This window comes from Hippocampus bargibanti, linkage group LG22 (assembly GCF_051943395.1).
Source record: "Hippocampus bargibanti isolate YZ-2025 linkage group LG22, ASM5194339v1, whole genome shotgun sequence".
Lineage (NCBI taxonomy): Eukaryota > Metazoa > Chordata > Actinopteri > Syngnathiformes > Syngnathidae > Hippocampus > Hippocampus bargibanti.
The window spans coordinates 2,322,891-2,337,044 of record NC_142755.1 but is presented as its reverse complement, the minus strand read 5'-3'; the positions used below and the strand labels follow the sequence as shown (position 1 = coordinate 2,337,044).

General features: G+C 44.5%; 1 protein-coding gene across 1 annotated transcript; it reads right to left on the bottom strand.

Annotated features, from left to right (window-relative positions):
• Positions 1–5,241: 5,241 nt before the first annotated feature.
• Positions 5,242–13,514, bottom strand: nrf1 (nuclear respiratory factor 1). Its single transcript, XM_088989198.1, has 11 exons — positions 13,489–13,514; positions 11,750–11,862; positions 11,518–11,659; positions 10,772–10,886; positions 10,583–10,709; positions 10,365–10,505; positions 9,099–9,257; positions 8,364–8,675; positions 8,135–8,292; positions 7,333–7,454; positions 5,242–5,935 (listed from the first exon to the last, which is right to left on the bottom strand). The coding sequence occupies exons 2-11, from the start codon at positions 11,816–11,818 to the stop codon at positions 5,775–5,777; spliced, it is 1,506 nt and encodes a 501-aa protein (XP_088845324.1). The 5' UTR covers positions 11,819–11,862; positions 13,489–13,514; the 3' UTR covers positions 5,242–5,774.
• Positions 13,515–14,154: the final 640 nt, after the last annotated feature.

The window sequence follows — 14,154 nt, the reverse complement described above, 5'->3', positions numbered from 1 at the left end:
TGCGCCTGCGCATTGGAAGAAAAAAGGTGCACGCCAGGTAAAAGGGGGGACGCGGAAGAGAGAGGGTGGATAGCGCGAGGGGGGAGAGAGAGAGAGAGAGAGAGGAGTCGGAGTGAAGCTCCAATTGACATTTGATACTCAGGAAGTTGACGACGCTGCTCGGATTCCTCTTTTGTCTCATTGGAATTGTGCGCCGTCGCTCGTGAGCACGCACAGCAAGCACTCATATTTTTTCTTTTCGTTTTTTATTTTTTATTATTTCTTTTTTTTAAAGGAAGGCATATTCATTTGCAGGTTAAAAGCACACGATCTGGCAACCCCCCTCGATGACGCACTACGATATGGATCCGCAATAAGTAAGGTATGGACGAAATTACACATTTATCACAATTTCACGACCGCTGTCTTATTCGTCTTTTTTTCTTCTTTTTCTGTAAAACAAGCCGAAAATGAATACGAAAAAACACGGCATTAACTTTACTGAAATTGAATTTTAAAATTGGAATCATTCGTAAAAATTGTAACGAAAGTGCTACGTCGTTTTAAATACGGGGTTTTACGTTAGTTGTTATTATTCTCATCTAGTCTTTCCCTCTTTAAAAAAATATATCTGAAATTCACGTTTAAATTGCGTTGCACCTGCTTTTACACCTGCACCCTATTACCGCACTATTACCGCTCATGACGTTTATACAGTTTCAAAATGTCAATAATATAAAATTCGTTCAGTTAATCGTGGCATCGTTGTCAAGACGATGATAACAAGCGAGGAAATTATTTCTCCCCCCCCCCTTCTTGCTCCGTTTTATTTCTTTCCTTTTTTAAAGTTTAGACTTTAAAGACAAGATTGCGTGACACGAACTATAAATAAATATATAAATCCTCCGGAAACAAGCATCGGAGTTGCTGGGGATAAATGCGATTAAGCGAAGATTAACAATGGCACCAACAAAAAAATAATAATATTAACTAAAAATATAAGTGACAAAAGAATGAAAGAGTGAATAATATTGTTTTTACATACGGTATTCGGATTGAGCAAGTTTGAAAAAAAAACCGATATTGCCTTATATCAACATGCAACGAATATTATGGATGACGTCATGACGTTTAGACGTAATTTCGTACCTCAAAGCGATGACTTGACTAAATTATTTTTTTTTGTAAATCACAGGCCACCCTAAATGAACCTAATGTCATTGTAAGCTCATTAGATAACCAAACAGGACTAGCAGTTCTTTTGGTGCCTCCTTTTTAGTGCTATTGATTTGAGTCCAGGAAATGGCGATGGGAGCCATTTGGGGCGTCTGAGGAATCACTTAGCACGTAGTTTGGATGGCCGGGGATCAATGGAATGAGCCCAGGGTGAGCAAGATAATGGCCGCAGAAAAGGGTGGGGCGTCTAGGGCGTCTGGGCCCCTCGGCAACGGCATCCACAAGTCAGGGAAGCAGCATCACTGCATGGCTTGCGTACACACAAAATGGCGACGCTAGCCAACTGCGTGTTCTTATTTATTTTATTTTTTTTGCCGTAGTCTTGCCGCAGTGTCCTCGTTTGACCCCGAGGGCGGCCATTTTCAGGAATCGGTCGATGAAGTTTGATGGAACAAAGTTTCCAACCCGTTTCAACCGGAAAAGCATAACGTGGGAGCGTTTTAAGCTACCATAAAAATATGTCTTCATGTTTTTTTAATTGTTTAGCTAAACATTTAAATTTCAATTAGTTTAACAGTAGCGAAGGAAGCCATTATGATAACTTTGAATGTCATTCTCGGGCCTTCAGTACCATCCAACAAAGCGACTTGGCTGTTTTTAATCTGTTCTCTCTCTTCTCTTCAGGTTTTTCCGCAGCGGTCCCGACGGTTTTGACATTAGACTCCTGTTCTGTGTATGGCACTGGTAGAATTCACTGTGAGAGCTCACTATCAGTGAATTACCATAGGGCCATAAACAGAGCAGAGAAAGAACCACTGTGGCCCGCCGCGCCGCACCCTCGGGTGAGCATCTCCATCTCGATGTATCTCCATGACAACGGCTTCTTCTTACGCCCGTTTTGGCACTAGCACATTTTTGCTGCTGTATATATGCTTTGAGCAATTATGTGTGGTGCCAATATGGGAGAAGACAGACAAGCGACACTTTTTGACGTCGACGAGTTTCATCGTCGGGCAGCTTTTTGGTGGTGTTTGGCAATGGTAGAACTCACACTGGTGAGCTAGAAGGATCCGGTGGTTCTAGACTTGCCAACTACTGCTCGAGAGCATCCACCTGCAAGAAAAACACAACAAGACAACACCCCAATCTGCTTCACGTTGCAAGTCAAATGAGTGAGTGGCTGTTGGTGGTGAAGGGCGGGGTGACGATGGGTTCTTCCCCTGCACACCACAGCCTCATAGCTCGCGCTTTCCAGGAGGATGCGGCAAACAAGACCTGTGCAGGTAAAAACTTTTTTTTTTGCTTTAAGGTTGGGCAAAATAATTCCTGTTATTGTTGGAACATTTTACTTCATTGAAACAAATGGGGGAAAAATTTACAAAAAAATAACTAATTTTAAAATGTAATAAAACAAAACTCACATGCATATGTTTGTCCGTCTGCGGAGAATTATGAATATTCCTATGCCTTAATGAGTCGTAGTAATTATGAAAGTCTTCTTCGTTGGTTTTCATGACTGTATGTTTCCACGGTGAAGCTTTGTAACAACCTTATGCCAGTACAAGACAAGACCCTCCACCCCCATCCACTCTCTTAGCTCCGTGGCATAATTAGCCAAGGGTACGGTGTCATCTTACCCTTCCCTTTTCATTGCCCCTCCACCACCACCACCAACCTTCCCTTTCTCAAAGAAAAGCGTAGCTTTCGTAAAAGCTATCGTGGCGGTCAACGCCATGAACAGTTCAAGGCCGATAGCTTCTATCTGGGTCAGGCTCAGTTAATGTAGGTGACAGCGGGATGTGGGGATTAAACCTTCTTTATCTGCCCGGTATATAAATCCCGAGCTTTATAAAGGCTGCACTTCCCATTCGGCTAATATTTTGTATTGTTAGCAACGTGGGCGCCATGTGATGCTTGTATTGGACAGAATAATAAATTAAAAAAAAAGAGACTGATTCATTGTATCCCTCTCTGCATCCAAGTGCATTGTGGGCCATTTAGTCCAGACGGGCCGGCTCAAGTTACAGCCGCATTTTTCAGCCCACCAAAATCTACCCCCCCTACCCCTACCACCACCACCCCAACCTCCCTCCCTCCCTTGTTCTCCTTCCTCCATATCTCTCGCACTACAGAGGCCGCCAGGGGAGACAGTGCGCCGCCTATGCTACCGGGTATTAACGCAATGAGATTATTGTTACGCGCCGTCTGGACTGGCGACTTGGAAAAGGTGAGGAAGGGAAGGGCAAAAGTATTGGGACACACCTGGAACTCAGTGAGTCCACGTCAGGAATATAGATGGCCTTCAAAATGGCCAAACAACTCTTAAAACGAGTTATCTCATTGCGTCTCACTATTTTAGTTCAAACTGATAAATTGCATTTGATTTCGCTTGGCTGGTCACCAGCTTGTGTTCCTGCCTGCGTGCAGGGACCGGGATGCTCGTATTAAGAAACGATTAGTGGAGATTAAAGCTCGGCTCTGGAGTGTGCGTCCGCGTGCGTGATACGCCCGTGACAAGGACTCGTCCAACCCTGGCAAATCAATAGCTTCTTTGCTTTGGATGCACTAATCCTACATCGAGCACCTTCATTGCATAGAGTGGATGCTATAGAAAAAAAAGACATCTAGGTCCCGGTCAAAGGGAGCCACTGTAACCTTTTTATCCATTGAAGGATTGCTTATTCAGCTGTAAAGGCCTGCATATTTGGTTTTTCACACCTAACAGAAAGTAGAAGCAGCAAGGCAGGAAAACGGTTTCGTCACGCCGAGCGCGACCTGGCCTCGGTTTTAATCTGGAGGACGTGGGATGTAGGATGATGCCTGATAGATTAAGGCCCGTGCGCCCTTCTTTCGCTCCCTCTCCATCTCTCACTATGTGTGTATGCAACAGAAGGCCCCCCTCACCCTTTCCTACAACCCCCTCCGGGCAAATCCCAGGCTTTAAAGCCGAGGAGGTTGGGGCGGCTTATGATGTAATCACGGTCCTGTCTGTCACGGCAGGGAGGTTGCTGGGTGAGGTTAGAACACTTTTATGATAGATGAGAACGGCAATGGGAAGCAGGGAATGGTCACTGAGAAGTTTTAAAGTTCTTAGGTTAGTGTACAGATGTGTGCTATGGTGATGGTAGATGTAAATAACGACATTGGCATTACAGCGGCTGTTTAACACTGCCTCAGTGGTTCTCTGGAGCTTTTTCCAAAATGTTTGAAAATGTTTTAATTTGTTTTAAATATAGTTTCTGTAGAAGGACAAATAAATATTCATAACGTTTTACAATGCTGTAAAACGTGTAGAATAAATGTTATATTTCAACAATTCTACAACGATTTACGTCCTTGCGTCAGATTCCTGCGACATTTTTGCAATTTGGGCGTGATGCCAGGAAGGAAGTTCTTCTTTTAAACACAAAAGTACCAAAAATGGCCTTTCAGTTATAATTTACTGAGCATAATGCCGAAGAATGGGTAAGAGACATTTTTAAGAAGTACCATGAGTTACATGAACGTTTACGACACCTGCATTTAGACGTAAAAATTAAATAAAACGACACAATTGGCGCCCACAGCTGTTATCGGCAAATTTGAAATGTCGCCATTTTATCTCGTCATCAATGGCTCCCATTACAATTCATGTTTAACCTTTTTTAAACACACATTAAGCCCCTTATGTAAATCGGTTCTTTATAAACACGATATTGAAGATGTATCTGAATTTAATAAATGACATTTAGATGTAAAAAGACGTTTTGTCACATCAATATTTACGACGGCGTCATTAGCTTGAAGCTAGCTTAGTCGTTATCGCTAGCTACATTAGCGTCAACTTTGAGCTGTACACAAAATGTTGTTTGTTAACCAGTCATGAATTTCAAAATATAGAGACGGGTTTAATTAAATGACAACGAGGTTACGAAACCATGTTAAATTTCATCACTGTCTATGCAAATTAGGTTGTCGTCAATCATTAGCATAAACATTGAGCCGGTACAGTACTTAAAACCACCCCATCTTTTTTTTGGCACGAAGGGGATGTTGATATTTATATTTGTAGTAGTACACAATACAAAGTTCAACAAATAGAAAATGTTAAAAGTCAACTCACTTTTATTACTGTATTATTGTCCTCAATCACAAATCTTTCTGTGAAGGATCATGATGCAGTCTGTACAACATACTACATTCTATCCCGACAAAGCCAATTTACATACGGATAGTCAAAATATTGAAATGACGCAAAAGACATAAAATAAGGAACAGAAGATGGGAACAGCTGTTTGAGAAAAAAAAGTTCCATGATTTTATACACTAAAACGTCTGCTTCGGAGAAACCGTTACGGCCCTCCAACTTAAAACAAAACCAGAAAAAAAACGATGTACTTCCTGAGTACAGTGATGTGAACCTCAGTATTTTTCTATTGTCCAGGAGTAGACAGAAAGGAGTGCAGGTATCGGTGAGGCGTTTTTAGTTCATTTTCAAGGATTTTTAACAAAAAGAAATAAATATCTAAATAAAACAAAAATCACTTTACAAAGTAAACATCGGACGCATCACGTGTACTTTCTGCATGAACATAAAAAAACATTTGTACAGAAGTGTGAACTGTAGGCCAGAATTCGGATCATTGCTCCAGTGTCACCACCTCCACTGCCTGGCCGTCCAGAGTCATGGTGCTGTTGATGCGTGTGGTTACCGGGGCCATGGCCACCTGCACGGGCCTGTTGCCTTGCGCCAGACTCGTCACCACCGTCTGGTACATGCTGACTGGGATCTGGACCAGACCTAGAAGCAGGTGAACATTCCAGAATTGATGATTTTTCTCGTGTGTCTACGCCTTGGCTCACTCAAGGTTGACAACTGCCGATCTATTCTTTCAGATCGTCCGTGTTCGAACAATGGCGCAATTGAACATCCATGGCCGTCCGTCTCCTCCACAACACAGCTGTGAATGTCTGCAGGGATTACCGCCGCTGTCACGTGGGTCTCCCGCTCCGCCTTCCAATCTGTCCGTGTCACCGACCCAAAACCCGCGCACACCGCCATCCGCATGCAGCCGGAATTGTTTTTACACTTACAAAGCGCAAATCCCGAAGGCTAATTGTCGGACCCACTCTGGCTAAAGCCACTTGCTGGTGATTGGTGACAGAGTGGAGGGCTTATATTATTGAGGGGGTGGGGGGGGAGTTCGGCCCAGCGCGATAGCGGGCCCGCGTCGAGTAGCCACTCCTCGACGTCGTGGCTAAGATGTTAAAAAGGGCCGCGCGCGCGTGTGTGCGTGAGCCAATCAGCGGGGCGGCGCACTTCAAAACGGCGCCCTCTACTCGAGTGATTAGCTCGCTAAGGTCAATAGCGCATAGAAGGACTGGCCGTCGCAGTTCCGTTTATAGCAAGCGGTCACTTTGTCACAAAAGCGACGTTTCCTCGCCGGCGTTTTTGGTCAAATCACACTGGAAGTTGAAAAACGATGTCATCGTGTGCGCTTTCAAAACAAACGCGAAAGTTTATGGCATTGACAGCTGGTCCTCGAGATAAGACGTAGATTCCTAATGGGAGTGGATCAAAGCTCTCCAGGAGGGGGCATCGGGGTGGGGGAGACCCCCTCGAGGGAAGCAGTGACTTTGATTGACTGACTTAAGCTTTGAAAGCCCATTTGTGTTATTGATTGATTGGCCATTGAAATACAAAAAAACGATCGGATTACTTAGTGGCCTTAAATTTTGGAATTCTGTTGAAGTTAGCTTGGCGCTAACTATCATATTATTCATAGTGTTTTAAGTTAATGAACACTTTTAGTTATTGTATCATTTTTTTTTACAACCCCTCAAAAAACATAAATAGCGACCATTTTACAGTGCCGACAAATTGCACGGCATTAAGAGAACGACGGGAGTGACGCAACAAGTTGTGTGCCCAACATTCGCCATCTGTCACATCAGCACCGAGTAGATTAGCCTCGGAGGAGCCCACCGAGGGAAGCTTAAAACTCTGCCAAGCTAATTGGCTGCAGCGGAAGAGCAAGGCTGAATGTTGACAAAATCTTCAGCAACACATCCCCAATTCATATTCGATGATCTGTTTATTATTACTATTAATATTATTTTGTAGTGCCCGCCAACCCACGTGCTAGCAAAACCACCAACAATGACAGAGTGAAAATGAAGAGAAAAAAAAAAGAATACCTGTTGCGTCCTGTACCCCTGCTAGCGCCCCGACAGCCGCCGCCGTCTCGGCGAGGACTATCTGACCCCCGCCTTGGAGCGTGGCCTCCGCTAGCGTCGCCACGGCGTGGGCCGCCGCCTCGCTACGCACAAAAGACGATACGCCACAGTGTTAAAAAAACACACAAATTTAGGAATTTAATCAGTCATAGTGATACTAGCTTAGGTGTGCAGAATTGGAGGTACGTTTTGTCTGGAGGGGTTATTTGGGAAATGTAGGAGGGGCGGCGAGGGGGTTAGGACTCTAAGAGGCTTTTCAAGTCTGGGGACTTAGAGCGAATCTGTCACAACTCTCCGAAGGCGGCAGGTGCTACGGGGGGTCGTAGCTAACAAAGCCATTTTATTAACCAGATCACAGCCAGGGCGAATTAGCGCGAGCCGGCTACGAATATGAACTGATGAAGACGCTTTGTAAACTGGCGAGGGGGTTGGGGGTGTGGGGGTGGTAGGAAAACAAAATGTTCTGCAGACTACAGCAGGTAGAGGTGTGACGATGGCAGTGAGAGGACTCAGGTGGGTGCAGGTAACGAGCCCCAATGGGACTGAGCCATTTGTGACACGGTCACCTTGACGCTGGGAAACCTGCTGACATGCTAGCGTGTGTTTGCGTAGCAACAACAAAAAAAAACTATAAGAAGCTGACACTGTTTAATTTTTACGTGACTGAATGTTCTTTTTTTTCTAATCAAGCAAGGTGCATCAAATCATCATTCTACATTGAAGTGAGCGAAGTGTTGACCCCCAAAATGGCCGCCTTGCTGACCTGTTGATCGCCATGGTGACGGTGGCCCCAGGATGCATCTCGTGACTGGCGGCGACGGCGACTTCCGCCAGCGACGCCACCGCCTGCGTGGCCTCGGACGCCTGCGTGGTTTGGATGGTCATCTCGCCGCTCTGGAGGGTGGCCCAGTTTTGCTCCACCTGGGTGAGTCCGTCGCCATCAGAACCGGGTTTTCCCCTCGTGCCATCCATTCCGGCGCGGTTTCGCTTACCTCGCCGTCCGCCACCGTCGAGTAATTGACCTGCGTCACCGTCACGCCGGGAAGTTCCGAGGCGTCGGCCAGCGTGGCCACGGTGTGCCCCGTCCCGACCTGGATGAGCGACACGGTGCCGTCGGGGTTGTTGATGGTCTGCACCACGGTCTGCGAGGGCACCAGGTGAGCGATGCTCTGGGTGGTGGCCAGGTGATGCGGCGCGCCCGTGGCGGGGGCCTGCTGCTCCTCAAAAGCGTAAAGCAGATCCTCGCGGCCGTGCTGCTTGTAGCAGTTTTTCACGATGGTCCGCAAGGCCTGCGTCCATGACACCTAGAGGGGGCGGATCAATCACAAATTATTGGAATTGATCATTTGTTAAAGCCCTGAATGAATAGAAACTCGTGACTGTAAAGTGTCATTGAGAGCTTTGAAAGGCGCTTATAAATTACATGTATTATTATTATTATTATTATAAAGCTCATTCACAACTTTGTTCTTCGGGTCTTTTTATATTTCGCTGTATTCCATGCACGCTTGGCAACACACTGCCCCCAAGTGGCCAATGTGTGAATAGCAGGAACACCCACTCTTTAATTTTAATTGCCATGATTGGAATATATTGTGATTTTACTTTTTCACTCATTATTCTTTCATGTTATGTATAAAAATAAAGTGTTGGTACTATTTATTATGGCCTGCAATATTCCTCCCCGCTCCCCAAATTGTGTTGACAGAAACGGGAGATTCATCTACCCTCTGTTTCTGCTCCTCAGATCGTACGTCGCTCCGCACGTTAGCCCAAGGAATGTCTTCGGGCCACCAAACGGGCTTGCAGCTCTCTTTGCCCCAACCGGGCTTACCGCGACCCGTCGAGTACTTCAGCATCTCCGGGATGAAGGCTCGCAGCTGGGCCTGCGACAAAAAGGAAAAGAAGGAGACGGGGTGAGCAGAACACGGACGCGTCCTTGAAGAGCAAAGAAGGAACAAAACAAAGGGAGATGAGTATTGATCACAAACATGGCGGAGGGTGGGGGGTGTCACGGACCCCCGCAAATAGCAACGCGCTTTCTAAAAAGGGAAATGAGTCACAGAGTAATCTATAAAGATGGCACCAGGCTGACGTGTTGACTTCGCAATGGCCAGAATAGAACGCTGTTTAAGGCTCTTAACATGTTGAAAAGTTAACTAATAACCAGATAATATCATCGAGAAAAATTATGGCATTAATAATAATAATAAATTTCATTTATAAGCGACTTTCAAAACTCTCAAGGTCACTTTACAGTCACGGGATAAGTTTTTTCCTGTGGATGAGCTGCGGCATCCACGCGCCAGCGTTCACTCAACCCGGCAGTAACTCAAATAGATAGCAATCTAGCTAGCTAGCGAATAGATAGCTATTAGCAAGAAAATAAATAGCTATTAGCAAGCGAATAAATAGCTATTAGCTAGTGAATAGATAGTTATTGCTGCTTCATGTCACAAAGAGGGTACAGCAAGTGCTGAAGCATGAATGCCTCTGTGTCTTTGTGTTGTCATGTTATTTGTTATTTAGTTTTTTTTTTTTTTACTTCAAGATGGCGCCGCGGGAGTGGCTGCCTTACCAGCTGCTCTTGTATTTTGTTTTTCTACTACTTTCTTTCCTTCCTTTCATAACTTTGCTGCTGTGTTACTTCCAGGTAGAGTGAACGGTGGCCACTTTGCATTTTTTTGATGAGGATACTAGTGCAGCGTGTTCTACCGGAAACAAATTCCTTGTGTGTTCTACATACTTGGCAATAAAGATATTCTGATTCTGGACAGAATTGATTTTGTTGGGCTGTCATGTTGTCCAATGGCGCCCTCTGCGGGCTCGATTTGAAACTACACAGAATCTCGCATTACCCCATTGAAAGAAATGTCCGAAGTTTGTCCATAGCATTTCTCCTATTAGTGCCTGTCTATCTCCAATTCCCCCCCTTTTTTTCCTCCTCCATGTCTTCCAACCAGGCACACACTCAAGCAAAAGCATCAGCTCACCTGGGTCATCTTGTCCACGGAGACGGGGATGCCGTCGATGGTGAGGGGAGGTAGCTCCGACGCTAGCTCCCCTCCGGCGGGGGCGTGCTCGGCTAAGGCGTTCTCCAGATCCTCCAGCATCATGCCTTTGTACTTCCTCACCTGCGTGACACGCAACGTTGAGATCACGTGAGGTGAACACGCACCCAAAAAAAAAAAAAAGGTGATGGGAGACTAACCACATTCTCCAGCGGAGCAGCGCCAAAAACTTTGAAGATCGGGTTCGGTTTATTGGGGGACATGCACAACACGATGGCCTGCTGACCCACGCGGGTGGTGTACTCGTCCAGGGTGGCCCTCAGTTTCCTGTTAGCAAACATCCCGCTTAATTCCCAAATGTATTCTTACATTTGGTGTTTGCAGCTCACCTGAGGAGACGCGTCTGCTGCCTTTTGCGGATGGACGGGTTGGATTCAAAAATGTGGGGCCTCTTCCTTTTCTTTCCCGTCGCCACGGCGGCAGCCGCTGCCATGCCGACGGGACCTGGAAGGGGGAGACAAGAATGTAAGTGCAAATACAGTTTGGAAGTTTTTCATGAAAGCGGTCATTCTGTAATTCTAAAAGTGGGTGAATTTCCAAATAAAATAGATAAATATCTAAAAGCTAGCTAGCTTTCTATCCGAGTTACTTCCGGGTTGAGTGAACGCTAGCTCGCTATTTGCTATCTATTAGTTATCTGGTTAGCTATCTCGCTAGCTATCTCACTAGCTATCCGTCAGCTGTCTGACTATATAGCTAGCTGTCTGGCTAGCTATCGATTAGCTATGTATTAGCGAGCGAGCTAGCTAGCTAGCCTTCTATCGATTTGAGTTACTTCCAGGTTGAGTGAACGCTGGGGCGTGTGGCTGCCGCTGCTCACCCACAGAAAAATTTATCCTGTGACTGTAAAGTGTCCTTTTGAAAGGCACTTCTAAATGAAATGTATTATTATTATTTTAAAATGGATTGAAATAGAAAATAAGGCAGTGCTGCGACCTGCTGGTCATTTTCTGACATTACATCAATTTTCAATGATTTTCAAACCTGGAATTTTATGTTACTCAAACCATTTTTTTTGTAATAAACATTTCCAGATCATTTCTATGATATATGTTCAACACTTGGGAAGCACAACCTGCAGCGGCCAAATGGGCGGTGACCTCATCATTGCCGGCCGAGTTGAGGATGTCTGTGTCGTCGTAGGGATCATCGTCCGGCGAGGAGGAGTCGTCGTCGTCGCTCATCATGGACGTGTCGTTAAAGGTGGTCACGTGCACCTGTCATACATCCGAATGGTGATGTTGAACACATTTCTGAACTGATTTCTGTTTGGGTTTTTTTTAAATGTTTAATTTCTAGAGTGAAACCTGGTGAGTGACGGCACTCGCTTCGATGGTGGTCATGTGTTCGGCTTGATGAACGGCGTGATCTTCCATGATTAACGCCTGCGTCTACACAACTGGATCCAGGGGTCCAATAGCTGAGGATGGACACAAAAAATGTGGGTCAACCAATAACTCACATCTCCTTTATTCAATTTCATCCAAAAAGCTGGTTTGCGGTTTCAAGGTAAGTCTTCGCGTTGGTACTCAGATCTCTTTTTTTTTTTTCAAGGAATTAGATACACAATGTGATTGAGAGGTCATTTCAATTTGAGATCATATTTACAAGAGCATCACCAAAACGGAAAGGTAAAAGTTCATTTTGTACTTTTAACGCGGTCTCAAAATAAACGTTTGGAGCAAGCGGTTTCCAGTTAGCATCAATGTCCAGCTGGTACAGGTAACATACATTAGTATCTGCTCTCTGATTATACTTTTCACTTTAAAATGTAATAATCAACTGCAAATGTTATTTTAATCTGGACTTTTAGAGCATGTTTTATTAAAGACAGCGCTCATTACAGTGGACAGTTTATCATATTGGTTGCAAGGTTTAAATTGAGAGCATTAAAAAAATATATGAAGAGGTTTGCTTATGCATTTTTGCATAAACTTTTGGTCAAATTAAGTCAGGTAGCTTAAAATCAAAACATAAAAAACTCATTCTAATATGTTCAATTCTTTTTTTTTCCATTTGAAGTGGTGTGGTTTTGATATTTCAGCATTTTTGAAGTGCTATTCAGTTTTGTTGCAACTTCAAGTTTTACAACAAGAAACGCTTTGCACTTCTTATGCCTTTTTTTGGAAGATGTGATGATTTGCTTTCTGCAAAATGCCTGATACCATTGTGGAACTTTCGTGACACCCCTCAAGAAGCAAGGACTCATTGTAAAAACTTGCTTTTATTAAGATTAACATATCCTTTACAACGAGTGCGGGGAAAAACATGATTACATCTTCAAATTTATTAATATTGCTATTCCCGTGCACATCAGATAAATAAATAAATCACACATGGTTACGGTGGAATTCGAATACAGTCATGAACATAGTGAGTAGCTCTTCATAACACCTCTTAGCGTCCCAAGTCTTGTATTGCTTATTATTGGATGTACGTAATGTTTTGATCGTGCATTAATAAAGCAATGCGAGATAAATTAACACCAAAACAAACGTTTACAACTAAGAGGCACCGAATGCAAGGAAAAGTCCGTAACGTCTTCAACGACTTGCCGGTTAAACGATCACTTCTCGGTGATGCTAAGCTAACCGCGCATTTAGCACCCAGGCTAACGTGCCAAGCAGTTGGTGTTTGACACTTTTGCATATCGATGTAAATGGAATACAAACAGCCCGCGTTGTAATAACCTTGTTATTACATAAGCGCGACGCAGGGGGTCGGCGGAAAAGCAACGAAAAGTGATAGCGGCGGCCCCGAAAGGCGAATTTAGCATCCATCCCGCGCAATAATATTGCCATTAACCGGCAGCTACAAGCTAGCAGCGGCCTTCTTGCAGCAGATCAACAGCTCTTGTCTTTGAGCTTTTACTCCATTCCAACGATAAAACAGTGACGATGGGGGAAAACGATCGGTGCAGCTTTCACGGTCACGCCGGCTACCAACATCCCGACTGGAGCATCGCTCGCCCCCCCTACGCTACCGGGTTCGCGTTGCGGCTGCGCCGAGGCTGAAATAGACGGAGATTGCGCGGTAGGGTACAAACCTCAGAGCGGCTGCGCTACTTCGGGCCTGCGCCGTTCAGCTGGGATGGAGCCGAGCAACAATGGACGACGCACGCACGCACGCACACACTCGCTCACAACAGGAACAGTAATAGCCACTTTGTGTGTGAGCGCCAACGGTGAGACGTTCATGTACTCGCCCCACCCGTGCTGCAGACCACACACCCGAAAAAATAAATAAAAACAATACTTGCGAAGAAAATATCGCATTAATTTGTAGGTGTTTTTAATCACCTGAAGCTACAGATCGCTACTTTATCATTGTAACAAGTGGTTCTATTTATTAAAAAATATTCGGTAGAGAATAAATACCACAAATCTGGATTTTAAACAGATTTTTCTTTTAACAGAGTTGTATTATATAATATCGATACAAAATACATAACATATTTGTAAATTCAGAAATTCCTTCATGTTAAATTTGTCAATTTGGTTTGACTAAAATAAACATTACCCAAGTTGACCGCGAGAGGGCACCAAATTATTTTTGTTGCAATAATACCAGTAGTCCAAAAAGGCATCATTTTTTAATGAATGAAACCACGCCTTCTCCCTGGTCATCACTCGAGCGACTACGAACCCCGAGAGCGACCACCATACGTCATTTTTCAGCGACATGTACAGAAATAAAAACCGACGTATTCCCC

Coding starts and splice junctions, on each gene's coding strand:
- nrf1 (XM_088989198.1), bottom strand. CDS start 11,818: ATGGAAGATCACGCCGTTCATCAAGCCGAACACATGACCACCATCGAA. Junction 11,660..11,749: donor CGAGTGCCGTCACTCACCAG/GTTTCACTCTAG, acceptor GATGTATGACAG/GTGCACGTGACCACCTTTAA. Junction 8,676..9,098: donor CTGAGGAGCAGAAACAGAGG/GTAGATGAATCT, acceptor CGCCCCCTCTAG/GTGTCATGGACGCAGGCCTT.